The following is a 14279-nucleotide window of genomic DNA, read 5'->3' as shown; positions in this document are numbered from 1 at the left end:
TTGGAACGTGATCTAATAAATATGAATGTTATTCGTATATTTTAAATTCGAATGAAATTCTATCCTTCTATCGTCAATGTTTAAACATTAAAGTGTAGGTTGGAATATACAACGAATATAAAAATGATCTGTCTGCCGTGGGATTTTGTTAGCGACGAACAAGAGTCCGTCGACGTAGCTGTGAAAGAAATCGCAGAGCAAAGGGGTTAAGAAGAATCATTTCTGAATCACTTTACCATTCAAGTATGTGCTATGAAGATGAACTTTGCACAAACGCAATGCAAAATATGCTGCAAGGATTTGTTTTGCCCATTTTTAAGATATTCAAGTTCAAAGTGTTGTGCCTATCAATGCTCTCCGAGATCAATATTAACCCCTTGACATAAAAATATTGAAATTTGATGCGTTCGAAAAATACTATTTAATTTGGCTCAACTGAACAGTCACGTGCAAGCTGAGAAAGAGAATGTTTTATTTTCATATTTGGAGTACTGATTCGTGGACGAAACTTTGTTATCGGCACTGTCGAGAAGGTGGGAGGGTGGGGCATCTTGAACATTGTAAACAAACCGGAATCGACGCACGAGCGAAGCAACCGAGTAATCCAATAATAAAGTCTAACAGTGGCACGTGAAATGAATTACGACCCCAACTTGTCATTGTACGTCAGGAGATTAAAGACGTTCAACCCTTTGCACTCGAGATTATTTGAATTCGAAAATGAAGGGATTTGTTTCAAACTTCAGTATTTCCATTTGATATGATTGTTTTTATTTGCTACACATAAAATTGAACGTGAATGAATCATAGAAGCCACTATTATATAGTGGCCACTACTATATATAGTAGCTATATATAGTAGTCATATATAGTAGTTATATATAGTAGCCACTACTATAGTAGTGAGTAGCCACTACTACAGTAGTATGTAGCCACACTATATATAGTAGCCACTATTATAATTTGTCGAATGCAGATAAATTTAATAATGTGAAAATTCTTTTTGAAAACGGTGCAGCAAATTTTAGCGTCGCCTTAGAGACACCACTCGAGTGCAAAGTGTTAAATTAAGATCGCCTTGTTAAATTTTATATTCCAATTATACAATTGCAGCGAAATATCCGAAAATGATCGATATACACAAGAAATGATATAAACCTCGAAAACGTAAGAACACCGATTTCCATAAAAATCGTACGAGGTTACGAATCGCGTCGAACGTTTTGGGAAAAGCTACCACCGCCGCGTCGCCGCATCGTCATTCACCCCGCGATCCAATGGAAAGTTTTTTGAACTTTGATCAGTCGGATAAAGGAATCCCATATGTTTGGAACTCGTGTCTATTAGATTCGGGCCGGCAAATCCGTTCGAAGATTTTAGGCGACCGAAGCGAAGAATCAACGGAATCTGCTTGGACGTGTTTCGCCTGGCGACGAGGGTTCTGCAAACTTCACGGAACGAAGGGCAATATTCGAGATTCGAGGGAAGATCCCCGCGAATCGGCAATTTCGAAGCCCCCGGCACACATTTCCCCGCCGCAGATGTTTACTCTCTGCTTACTCGTTCCCTTTCTTTCTCTCTCCGTGTCGCTTTATATCGCTCCGCTGGAATTTACATAAGACCATCGACACGGAAAAGGTATTACGCGAGCGTTCCGCCGCCGCGAGAACCATTTTCCTTCCAGAATCGCGGGCTAGCGACCGGTTCGAACCGCCGGTGAAGTTAATCTCCGGATGAAAACGTCGAATCCATCGTCGCGGTAAATACGGTAATGCCTCGTTTAATGCCGGCGTTCGCGTCGTTATTCCGTTCTTATTCAGTCTTTCTCGCGTCTCGTTAAACGACTAAATAAGACGGCGCGGTTCGATCAAATTTTATTCGAAACGATCTAAGGAAAAGTGTGCTGTCGTACTTCGGCGTGTCCGACTCGTCGTGAAAATTTCTGGTAATAAATTGTCGAGTGCAGATGTTACTCTGTCCTTTAAAATTGGAATCAAATTCGAATCTCTTGTCATCGATGTTTAAGCATTCGAGTAAATTTAAGTTAATAAGCATCAATTAATAATAATAAGCAATTATTATTATTATTATTATTATTATTATTATTATTATTATTATTAATAATAAGCATCAATTAATTATTAAGTCAAGTAAATTTAATTATTAAGCAATCAAGCATCAATTTTCTTTCTCTTCTAAGAAATCATTGCGATCGAAACATTTCAAATCGCCTTTGTATTGCTGTACTTCGGCGAGTCCGACTCGTCGTGAAAATTTCTGGTAATAAATTATTGAGTGCAGATGTTATTCTGTCCTTTAAAATTGGAATTAAATTCGAATCTCTTGTCATCGATATTTAAGCACTCGAGTAAATTTAGGCATCAATTAATTATTAAGCAATCAAGCATCAATTTTCTTTGTCTTATAAGAAATTATTACGATCGAAACATTTCAAATCGCCTTTGTATTGCTGTACTTCGACGAGTCCGATTTGTCGTGAAAATTTCTGGTAATAAATTGTCGAGTGCAGGTGTTATTCTGTCCTTTAAAATTGGAATCAAATTCGAATCTCTTGTCATCGATGTTTAAGCATTCGAGTAAATTTAAGTTAATAAGCATCAATTAATAATAATAAGCAATTATTATTATTATTATTATTATTATTATTATTAATAATAAGCATCAATTAATTATTAAGTCAAGTAAATTTAATTATTAAGCAATCAAGCATCAATTTTCTTTCTCTTCTAAGAAATCATTGCGATCGAAACATTTCAAATCGCCTTTGTATTGCTGTACTTCGACGAGTCCGACTCGTCGTGAAAATTTCTGGTAATAAATTATCGAGTGCAGATGTTATTCTGTCCTTTAAAATTGGAATCAAATTCTAATCTCTCCTTCATCGATATCTAAGCATTCGAGTAAATTTAGGCATCAATTAATTATTAAGCATCATTTTTATCAAGCAATCAAGGATCAATTTTCTTTCTCTTCTAAGAAATTATTGCGATCGAAGCATTTAAAATCGCAAAAATGGTACGTCAAGGGGTTAAAACTCTACAACTGCCGAGCATTGAACGCAACCGATTATTTTCGTTCGAACGTAGTGTACAATTTTTATCATTCTATGTACTTGAATAGACATATTTTTGTGTTATCAATAATCGTAAGACAAATGTTCGCAAACTTTATATATATAATATAATATAATATATTTATATATATATAATATAAAATATAATATCCTGCAGTTTCAGCGATTAGACAATTTCGGTCGCAGCGTCGAGAACACCAATTTCTTTCGAGTCCGCAGAGGATCGCAACGCGTCGCTCGAAATTTACTCAGGCTGATAGAGTCAAAGTTCGCGTTCGAGGCATTACCATAAATGTATCAGCCGGAGTGATACATTTAGAATTACCAGTTTTGGTTCCATTAAATAAATTACTTCGATTCGGTGGTATTTTTACGGCCGACGGTTCGGTAGTCGTGCTAATCGAATCAAATAAGTTGGACCGAAGATGAATCGGTCTGGATGGAGAAGACGGCGGAAAAGCCGAACGAACCGTGGGAGCGGCGGCGGTGCGGGAACGCTGCCAATACGTGGGATTTTTCGATAGGCATTGGGCGTGTACGGAGCTTCTCGGTATCGCGTGCGTCTGTTCGCGCGAACAACAGTTTGGTCGTCAAATATTTGCTGGATTCAACCGATAGCCAACTTTGAATGCGCAACGACCGACATGCAGGCTTCCCCGAGCAGGAGATTGCGTCGGATCGTGCACGACCCCCCCCCCCCCCCACACCATTTTTACGAGAACAGTTCCAGAAATTATGGTCAGAAACGACTACGAATTCTTCTCGATCAGATTCTTGACCGAAGGAAAATTGAAATTTGTATCTTCAACCGTTTGCTCTTCGCAGGCCGATGCGTTATCACGTACAAAGAGATATTATCACAGAAAATAATTGTCCACGCGCAACGATACAAATATAAAAGTTGACATTTGAGCCGTTTATTTTGAAAGTGCCATATTATTATAATTAATATAATATATTATAATATAATATAATATAATATAATATAATATAATATACTATACTATAATATAATATAATATAATATAATATAATATAATATAATATAATATAATATAGTATAATATAATATAATATAATATAATATAATATAATATAATATAATATAATATAATATAATATAATATAATATAATATAATATAATATAATATAATATAATATAATATAATATAATATAATATAATATAATATAATATAATATAATATAATATAATATAATATAATATAATATAATATAATATAATATACTATACTATAATATAATATAATATAATATAATATAATATAATATAATATAATATAATATAATATAATATAATATATAATATATATTATATTATTACCGTAATCAAAAGTGGTGATTTTTTAATGTTTATACGAAATTATTTATACCGAGAAAAATATCTCTCAGTATCCCGAGATAACAAATACAAGTAAATCTTCTCGAAAGTTAGCAACCATATTTTTGAACGTGTTAAAACGCAAACCCTTAAATACATCGACTTAAAAACAAAGCGACTTATGCCACTTTCAAAATAAACAGCTCATTTATTCATCATACTAAAATCGTGTTCCATATCTTCTACGTTTCGAAGCGATAAGTACGGAAAACTTTCCTCTAGAACATTTCCTTCTTCATGAAAGCAATTAACTAGAATTTAGAAAGGTGCGCAGCAAATCGGTCCTGGCACTGGAATGGTTCGTGCACAAACTTCGAGTCACAATCTAGCATACACAGCGTCTATCGAGAGTCACATTAGAGAATCGTTTCGAATTTTCCGAATGGAGATTCCGGCTTCCAAAAATTAGGGAAACTCGACGGTCTCGCTGGAGCTCGCGAAATTCCGATTCACCGTGCTTCCCCAGCAGCGAGCACGACCGGCTCGAGAATAGCAATCTCCCGGATCCCGGAGCCGGAGGAGGAGCCACGGAAATTACAAGCAGCGACGGGAAATACGCTCCGTTGTCTCCGTTCGTCCCCGAAGTTTCGGAACGGCTTTAATCCGGCTGGTACGCACCGTGCTCGATTAATCGCGGATCATTTTCCAACTAGGCTGTGCGCGGCCGGCGCGTGCAGAAACGTAGGCGTCCCACCCGGGTGGGCGTTCGATCGACGAAAAACGTAGCCGAGGGCCGATCGCCTCGATGTTTCGAGCCAACAGACGTATATCCCGAAAGCGGGCGTCCCTCGGTTGCCCCGGCATAAATCAGGGGAAACTTCGGCGAAACTTTTCGACGCGGTTGCCGCGCCCGGATGAATAAGAGGCGGCGACTTTTTTCGGCCTGGATGTTCCGTGATGTTCCACGCGAACGAACCGACGGCGTTTCTTGGCCAGCTTGCTCTCGTTACCGCGTGTTGCGCAACTGGGAAACACCGAGGGAACTAAAAATTCCGCGCGATTCCCCCGGCAAAAATATATCTGACACGAATTTTCGCTCGAGGCGTGGCGCGCGCGCGGGGGTTTTGTTGTCCGATATTTCTTCCTGAATTTCAATGAAGCTAGCACAGCTGCCCCCCCCTCTCCCCCTCCGGGCGATTCCTTGCGTTTGGAATTCCACGACGAAACACACCGGCTCTCGGCCTGGTAAATAATACGCTCGGCTATCAGCCCTTAATCACGCGGTTAAATATGTAATCGCCTCGGCGTTTGGCCTTAGCGCGATCGTGGCCGGCGGCACGGGGAGAACTCGTAAAACGCCTGGGCGGTGCGCGGAGGGGGTGGCTGTTGCAATTTACGAATATTGCTGCGGCTCGAGACGAGCTCGCGTTCTCAGAGGGATTCCGGTGCACGTGCGTGCATGCGCGCGTTATCGTTGCGTAAGATCGTTAGGCGGCGCGCGATTACGGAGACCGGCAAGTGGAACGAACGGGGTGAGTTTCCGTTCGGACGGCGGATTCCATAACGGAACGTTGTTGCGCAACGGTGTACAGGGGTGGAACGGTGGAAAAGACCGGCGTGGAAACGGGCCGGAGGATTTATGGGGGTGCAGCCGGGGGCTCTCGAGGAAAATGATGCCACTCCCATCCGAGCTGCGAATTAAAGAAGAAGGCCGCCGCGAGCTCGCCGGGACGAGGCGAGGGCCGACTTTGACAAAGACAACGGCGCGTGTTAACGTTAACGCTGGAATTCGGCGGGGACGGTGAACCACGCCGGTGGAAAAAAAAATGTGGCGCTAACGGCCAGGTGTGCCTCGGCCGTTGACAAGCCTGAAATTCCTCGGAGTATTCATTCCTGGGACGGAAGAGCTCAAGATTAATTGCCGCTCCCGAAGGCGCCGCGTTCCGCGCAACGGCCGCCCATGATGCCGTTTAATTAACCCTTCCGCGGCGAGTGCATTTCGTTGTCGACTCGACGAGCACGCGAAAGAATTTTGCGCCGGTGTGAAACTCTCGCCGCGCTTCCGCGTCGCGATCCCGCGCCGGCTTCTCGCCGATAAGGAACGCTTATCGCCAATTAGTCGGACGTGATCGAGTATCGATTCCCGCGAATTTCGCGTTAACTTCGATACAGGATCGTCGCGCGATCGCTTCTTAACTTCCCGGTTTGGTAGTATCGAGCTCGTCCGCGTAAAACTCCCGGCCCCTTCTTTCGCCTTTGTTTCTATTTTAAACCCGCGCCTCCGTTCTTTTCCCTGTAATCGCTCCTCTTCCGTGTCAAGGGGCTGCAGTTAACCCTCCTGCGCTTCGAAAAAAAAAAATGGTTACGCAAAATTATTTCCACGCTGGGGATCGGCGCGAAAATAAAAGTTCCCTGGGATATTTCGGATCGACGCGTTTCAGCTCGGTTTGAGGAGGAAGTTGATTTAACTTTGAAGTTCGTTTCGAAGATCCGCGAAGGGACGCGCGAAAGTTAAGGGAAACGCAGAGATGCGCCAGATGCTATCTGGTTGAATTAAGGGTTCGAAGGAAGGGACAAGAGGCAACTCGGTTGGCGAAGAGCACCAAGGTCCGGCTGAAAGAGCAGTTCGAGGAGGGTTTGGGTGCTCGCGAGGGATGCAACGAGGGCGGCGACGAGCTACGTTCGTTAACGAGCCGCGCGTGAACTCGGAGCTGCTTCGTGAGAAAAACATCATGAACATTCATGCGTTTCGATTCTTAATCAACGATCCGCCGAGAAATCGGCCTCTTCAATCCGGCGCTCTCGTTATTTCCATTGAATCGCCGTTTGAACACTGTCGGATCGGACGGCTGACGCGGCGGAAACGGTTCGATTCATGTGCCGGGCTGCGGATTTGAAATTCTGATTCCCGCGTGAATTTTTCAGAGACCCAAAGAAGCCGGCGCGCACGGTTCTCCATGCCGTTTTACGATCGGCGAACCGAAGCCGGTTGAGACCCGAAACAAGTTGCTTCCCTTTCTGTCTCTCTCTCTCTGTCTCTCCGCTTCTCGTTTTTGTTGTCCTCGAAAACTGCTCTGGCTGTCGAGGCTTGAAATTTTAACGAGCCTTCGTCTGCTGCAGGCCCGTTTAAAGCGTAATGCTGTCGAATGATTCTTTAAAGGGACAGCCCGCGCGCCTTCGGGGCGCGGTAAATACATAATGCGACGGGAAAACGAAAACAGAGACGGTTTAAGTCCGTTTGGCGGCGTTTCCGCGGAGAGAGCTTTTGTCCCCCGGCTAATTCGAAGCTATTCGGTTGCATTGCAAATTAGCTCCGGTATATATATACGTTATATTTCCTTCTATCGAAAAGCGGCGTCTTCGGCCACTCGCCGTAATCGCTGCAAACGATAGAAGAGAGACTCGAGGTAATCTTGGGGAGGGGGGCGGGGATTCGCAAAGGAGCTTAATCGCCGCAAAGGCTACGGTACTCCGCGAATGGAGAAACGAATCGAGTTGTTGACCTATCCAATAAATGGCCACGCGGTTTTGCTTTTCATCGATCGACCAGCGATGAAACACCCGACATCGCTTTACCTACAGCGATCTTCTCCTCGAATATTACGCGTTTCAACGAAGAGGGAGAGAGAGAGAGAGAGAGAGAGAGAGAGAGAGAAAAGAAATTTAGTCCGCCATTGGTTCGGCCGCCATCGGCGCGCAACGCCGATCCGAGGAAAGCTGATCGCGCAAATGGAAACGGAATCTGCAAGCTCTAGGAAATACGAGCGTTCGAGGGCGAGCGAAATTGTCTTTCCCACGGGCTGGATCCTCGCACCAAGAAGCGGAAAAACGCGGCGAGAACGGGCATTAGAGCGTCGCGGTCGGGAGAGAAGGTCGGGAAAATTTAGCTCGGCCGTTTCGCACCACCCTCTTTCTTCTTATATTCCAGGTCTCGGCTGCATTCTCCGTCGGATTCCGGTCCGCCCACGCGTCCGCCAGCCTGAAACGCGCTTCGGGAAACACTCGGCCTTCCCGCTTCCCTCTCGCTTTAATCACTTCCCAGCCTCTTTCGTCGGCGGCGCTCTTCCGTTTCCTTTTCTTTCAACGCTTCGACCGTATCGGGCCCCGGCGTCAGCGTTCGCGAGGAGACGGCTCCGGCGAGGCTCCGGATCGATCCGCCGGCGCTCGAACGTATCGAAAAATATAATTAATCGCCGATCGTTCGGGGGATTACGCGAAAATTGCTCCGTCTGCCGAGCCCGAAACTTTTCGCCGCGTCGCGCCGCGCCGTGCCGCGCCGTCGCTCGGTCTGCCAATCTACGATAAATCTTCCGGCGGGGCTGAACGCGTTAAGCGCCACGGCCGGTCGATATAAGCGGCCAGCGCAATTGCACTCGTCTATTATCGAGCAGGACGTTCCCTTTGCCATCGTTGCCTCAACTTTAATCCCCGGGATATCTCGTTTCCTCGGGCGAACGCCGAGGGAAACGCGCGACAGCTCTCGAAACGGTGCCGTTATCGTTCCTCCCCATGGCTCCGTTGGACCACCTCTGGCGAAAAGTACTCGATCGGGCCAATCGAGCCATCGTCGCTATCGCCGTTCATCTGCCTCCTCCGAAAGGTATCTTCGTTAACGATAAAGCCAATCGTGAACGACTATCTATCGGAATTTTCGTAAAAATCCATGGAACATCGTCTCTGTCTGCTCGACGCGTGGAGCGGCTCGTAAGCTAATCGGTGTAAGTTGACCTTAGAATTGTGATAAAAAGGATTCTGCTGATTAACTATGAAAAGATAACAACGCCGGTAATAAATCCATGAAACATCGTCTCTGTCTGCCCGACGCGTGGAGCGGCTCGTAAGCTAATCGGTGTAAGTTGACCTGAGAAATGTGATAAAAAGGATTCTGCTAATTAGCTGTGAAAAGATAACAACGCTAGTAATAATGCAAAGTACAATTTTTATTGTAAGATGGCCTAAATGAACTGAACCCCGGAAGAGAAACGAAAGAGAAAAGTGAGTTTTTCTTTTTTAGAAAAGATTTTCTCCGAATAATATTGTTTAGTTATTCCATGGACGATGCAAGCGTTACTATCTATTGTCTATTTACAAAGAAATCGACTACAGTAGTGCCTCCCTAATTGACGCTCAGATTGTGCAGAAAAATGGGCAATTTGGGAAGAGGAGATACGATCATTCGAGCCTTGCAGCTCGTTTTTATAACTGTTGAAAATCGGTAACTATAAAATCGAGTCGCGAGGCTCGAATTCGCAAGGCTCCTCTTCCCAAATTGTCCATTTTTCTGCACAATCTCAGTGTCAATTAGGGAGACATTACTGTACTTTCAATGTACGGTAATTTGGGAAGAGGAGATGCGATTATTCGAGCCTTGCAGCTCGTTTTTATAGTTCTTGACAATCGATAACCATAAAAATCCAAAATTCTCCATCTTTGTGGACAATTAGAGCGTCAATTAGAGAGTCATTACTGTATACTGTCTAATCGACCAGCAGATTCTACGATAACGACGCGTTGGCAGCGCGTAACTAATTTTCAAAGAGAAAGTGGACTTACACCGGACCGGCTTCCGAACCGCCCATATATACGGTCTGCTGTGATTCGCGTCGAGCATACATTTTAAACAACCCTTTGTCAGCATCATTCAAGATTTCGATGGAACATCCTCCCCGCCAGAGGCGGGCACCACCGGCGCGGCGTTCTGCCGAGCGTTGCCGTTTCCAGGAGCAGAGCCGTTTCGAGTCCGTCGAATTGAAATAACCGGGTCTGCGATCGATCGAATCTGGTGACCGCGATTTCCGCGGCTGTTCTCCCGAGGGTTCCGTGGTTCCACGGTACCGTGTCGAGAGAGGTCCGGCTCCTCGCGTCGCGTCGTTCGTAAACGAAACAATCGAGAGTCGAGCACGAGAAGAACTAGGAGATCGGCGGCTACTCGACTTCTCCGCTACACTTTGAAACATCTACGACTTTTTTCTAAGAATATCGTCGCACGATTGTCGGGAACGATAACGATCGTGCAAATAGGAATAAAACCGTTTGTCTGCGAGAAGAGAAGGATAAAGAGAAGTGTTTGAAAAAGGTGTGTTTAAGGTCTCGTCGCTCGGCGTCGCTCGCCTGGCGTCGCTCGGGGCGCCGCTCCGAGGCGATGCACCCTAGGTACCTGTGCGTACGCGCGATCGATTACGCGGTTCCTTATCGCTTATCCTTATCGGCCGAGGGATCGATTACTCCTCTGTCCTTTCGATGAACGAACGGACTCGCTCGTGCCGAACTTCCCCATTACTCGCCGCCCAACGACAAAGCCTGCACGATCCTCGGGTCGGCCTTGCTGCCCTCCCGGAACTCCTCCAACGTCAGCTTGTCGTCGTGGTTCTTGTCCATTTGATCGAAGATCTTGTCCACCCTTTTCTGCGGCGTGTTCTCGTCCTCCGCCTGCGGTGTCTGTCCCTGAAACATTCCGAGCGAGATCTGTTAAACCCTTAACGCATAGTTTCTTTTTTAAAAAAACCGGTCGAAAAAATCAATTCTTTTTAATGTAAAAAGAACACAATAGTTTTTAAACTATAATAAATTAAAACTATATTAATATTAGATTAATTAATATTAAAAAATTAAATTAAATTTATTATATATTATTATTAAAATTAAATTAATTATATAATATTAAAAAGTATATTATATTAAAACTATAAAAAACACAATAATTTAGAACATTGTCTTGGCAAAAAAATTAAAATAAGCAATATCCAACCAAATCCACATCCTCAATGGTTTCTATTTGTTACCGCCCGTGATTCAACTTTTCCTTTGGTGGACGAGCCGCGTACGAAGTATTGAACAAATCACGAAGCGAGAACTTTCCGGATTTTTTTTACTACGTAACAGCGATATTTAAAAAAAAAAACGCTGTTCACCTTTATTTTAGAACGTCTGAAGAATATTTACTAATTTTTCGGACCCGAAATAGTAAGTAATTTAACCGTGACTGCCATTTTAATTTTCTAGTGTGCATGACACCATGTGCGTAACATATGAAATTTTTAAGCAAGATGTACAGTGAAGATTAACAAAGTACGTTTTAATAGCCTCATTTATAGCAATTAAGAATCTCGCGCGTTTGTTCACTTCGGATAAACAAAATGGCCGTAGTCTCGGGTACCATGAGACGTTCTTCAAATTGTACAATTGCCTCGAAGCAGCCAGTGCCACAAATTTCTTCTTTTCTCGAGCGAAAGAAATGACAAATGTGCTTGAAGCACGCATAAATAAAGTTTGTAAATTTTCTTGCACAGGGTGTCGTAGCATCTTCACAAAATAATCTCAAAGGAAGCTAGAAAAAACTTTGGCCACACTAGAATACCCCCTTGAAACGTCTGTTCTGTTGGCTCGTTCTACATAGCATCGCTCGGACTCCGCGCTATAGAGACGCCACAGACTTTTCTTTTTTGGCATCCAGCACCCCTTTTCAAAGTCTTTTTAGAACCCTGCTTTCTTTCCCTCTATCTTCCTCTCTGTCTTTCTCTCTGTTCCTCTCTTTCTCTCTCTGTCTCTCTTCCTCTCTCTCTCTCTCTCTATCTCTCTGTGTGTGTGTGTGTGTTCCTCTCTTTTTCTCTCTGTCTCTCTTCCTCTCTCTCTCTCTATTCCTCTCTTTCTCTCTCTGTCTCTCTTCCTCTCTCTCTCTCTCTCTCTCTGTGTGTTCCTCTCTTTCTCTCTCTGTCTCTCTTCCTCTCTCTCTCTATTCCTCTCTTTCTCTGTCTGTCTCTCTTCCTCTCTCTCTCTATTCCTCTCTCTCTCTATTCCTCTCTTTCTCTCTCTGTCTCTCTTCCTCTCTCTCTCTTTTTCTCTCTGTTTCTCTTCCTCTCTCTCTCTCTCTCTCTCTCTCTGTGTGTGTGTGTGTGTGTTCCTCTCTTTCTCTCTCTGTGTGTGTGTGTGTGTGTTCCTCTCTCTCTCTCTCTCTCGCTCTCTCTATCTCTTTGAGCGAATACAGCATTGTGCGGATTCACCCTCCACCGAAATGGAGTCTCGGAAAATCCAAGAGATTACTTAACCCTTGGATGCTGGTGCCCGCGTCTGTTTTCTGTCAGGAGATCGGAATCAAGATTCATTTTGTTGTGTCTAGAACGGGAATCTTTAAAATAGAACCCTCCGCGTTCTCCTCCGGGCACCTTCTGCATCTAGATACCGCGGAGCTACTATTGGAAATGGATTCAAAGTGGAATGTACATTGTGGTACTTTCTGGCAGAAAAATGGTTTTATCTCACGGCACGGAAGGATGGTCTTTACTCAGCGGATCTGTAGCAACCACTGACTTGGGAATCCCGAGAACAAAATTATGGTTATGGTTACGGTTAGGTCTCGAGGGCAAGCATCGACACATTCGATACTTTTCTATTTTTATTTTAAAAATAGAAAAGCTTTAGCTGTTAACACATTGTTAACACATTGTTAACACACCGGTCACGAATTAATTCATGTTCTAATGTCCAGATGTCGTAAATTTGCCGGTCAACAATGTATTAGTATCAACTATATTTTGAAATTATTTGCTCCTTGAAAATTATTAAAATTATTATAATATATATATATATATATATATTTATATATAAAAATAATAATATAATATAAATGTTTAAAATTATTAGGATCTGGAAAACGTAAGAATAATTGATATCAAACATCATTGTTATCTTCTCAACTTTAATTCGATTAACGCTTTGCCTGCCACGTCAATGACCCCGAAAGTGTCGCAATCCTCGAGTATATTATTTAACGAAATGTAAATTGAGAAGTCAAGTTTTATCACATCAATTACTTGTCGAACATTTTTACGTTTTATGGATGCTAATAAAATTAGCGAGATATAATAAGATTAGCTCAAAAATCTCAATTTCAAGTGTTAAATAAAGTATATCAAAGCATATTGGCACGACGGCCAATGTATTAAAGACGGTTCCGAGAACGTCGAATTGTTTTTGCTCTCGGACAATAAGTTCATTACGGTTACGTATTGCCAATCCAATAATTCCTTTCAAAGGAAAAATGTACCGAGCGTTATCCGACGATCGATATGGCGCAATTAATTTTTAAAAGGATTAATGGTCACGAGAGCATCGATCGTGTATTTGTCAATGGGAGCGTTCGAGGGTTAAACAAATGATGATTGGAGTGTGCGTGTTAGACGTACCGGAAATGGTCTGTCCGTTTTTCAAACTTAATCGAGCCGCTAAGCCGGTTAATCGGAGTTTTTCGTGTCGAGATGATAAGCTCGAAAGGAATCGCGCACGCAGAACTGTTCGAGCATAGGCTCTCTTCTGACGTTCAGCATTTATCGGTGGTTTAACGCTGCTAAGGCTGGAATCACGGGCCAATTATCGTTGCGATGTCGGCCCCCGATGTTTGCTTCGAGCAGCACGAGAACGCGAAGCAAATCGACGAGAATGAACCTGTTGTATTTTACCAGGTTAAATGAGTCGCGAACATTAAAATTCTATCGATCAGTCCTGCGTACCGGGCTCACCAAAAAACTAGTCACGGTTTTCCCTCTAATTCGAGCTTCACAGAACGGATTTATTGCCCGTTTGATTCGATAACGTGCTCGCAATCTGTCGATGTATTTATTTATTCATAATATTTACTTTTCAAGCGACACTGTCGCTGAGGGCTTTATTCGGATCTGTAATCGAAAAAAGTGGCACGTGAAACGCGAAATTGCAGTTCCATGAAAATCCCCGGGTTCATAGGTTACAAGAAACAGCTTGTAAGTTACATTTCCTGCGGCAACGATTACAGCGAACTATGAAACGGACTAAAAAGTGACACATTTCCCGAAATGTCCGAACTACAGTG

The 14279-nt window shown here is 43.4% G+C and overlaps 1 protein-coding gene across 1 annotated transcript in view; it reads right to left on the bottom strand.

The window, feature by feature from the left end:
• Positions 1 to 9354: 9354 nt before the first annotated feature.
• LOC117222699 (frequenin-2) overlaps positions 9355 to 14279 on the bottom strand; it is a 78387-nt gene continuing 73462 nt past the window's right edge. Inside the window, exon 8 of the mRNA XM_033474548.2 lies at positions 9355 to 10879. Coding sequence (XP_033330439.1) covers positions 10712 to 10879 — 168 coding nt within the window. The 3' untranslated portion in view covers positions 9355 to 10711. The remainder of the gene's footprint in view (positions 10880 to 14279) is intronic.

This window comes from Megalopta genalis, chromosome 1 (assembly GCF_051020955.1).
Source record: "Megalopta genalis isolate 19385.01 chromosome 1, iyMegGena1_principal, whole genome shotgun sequence".
Classification (NCBI taxonomy): domain Eukaryota; kingdom Metazoa; phylum Arthropoda; class Insecta; order Hymenoptera; family Halictidae; genus Megalopta; species Megalopta genalis.
Note: the sequence above shows the minus strand (reverse complement) of the source record. Positions and strands in the feature narration are given on the sequence as shown.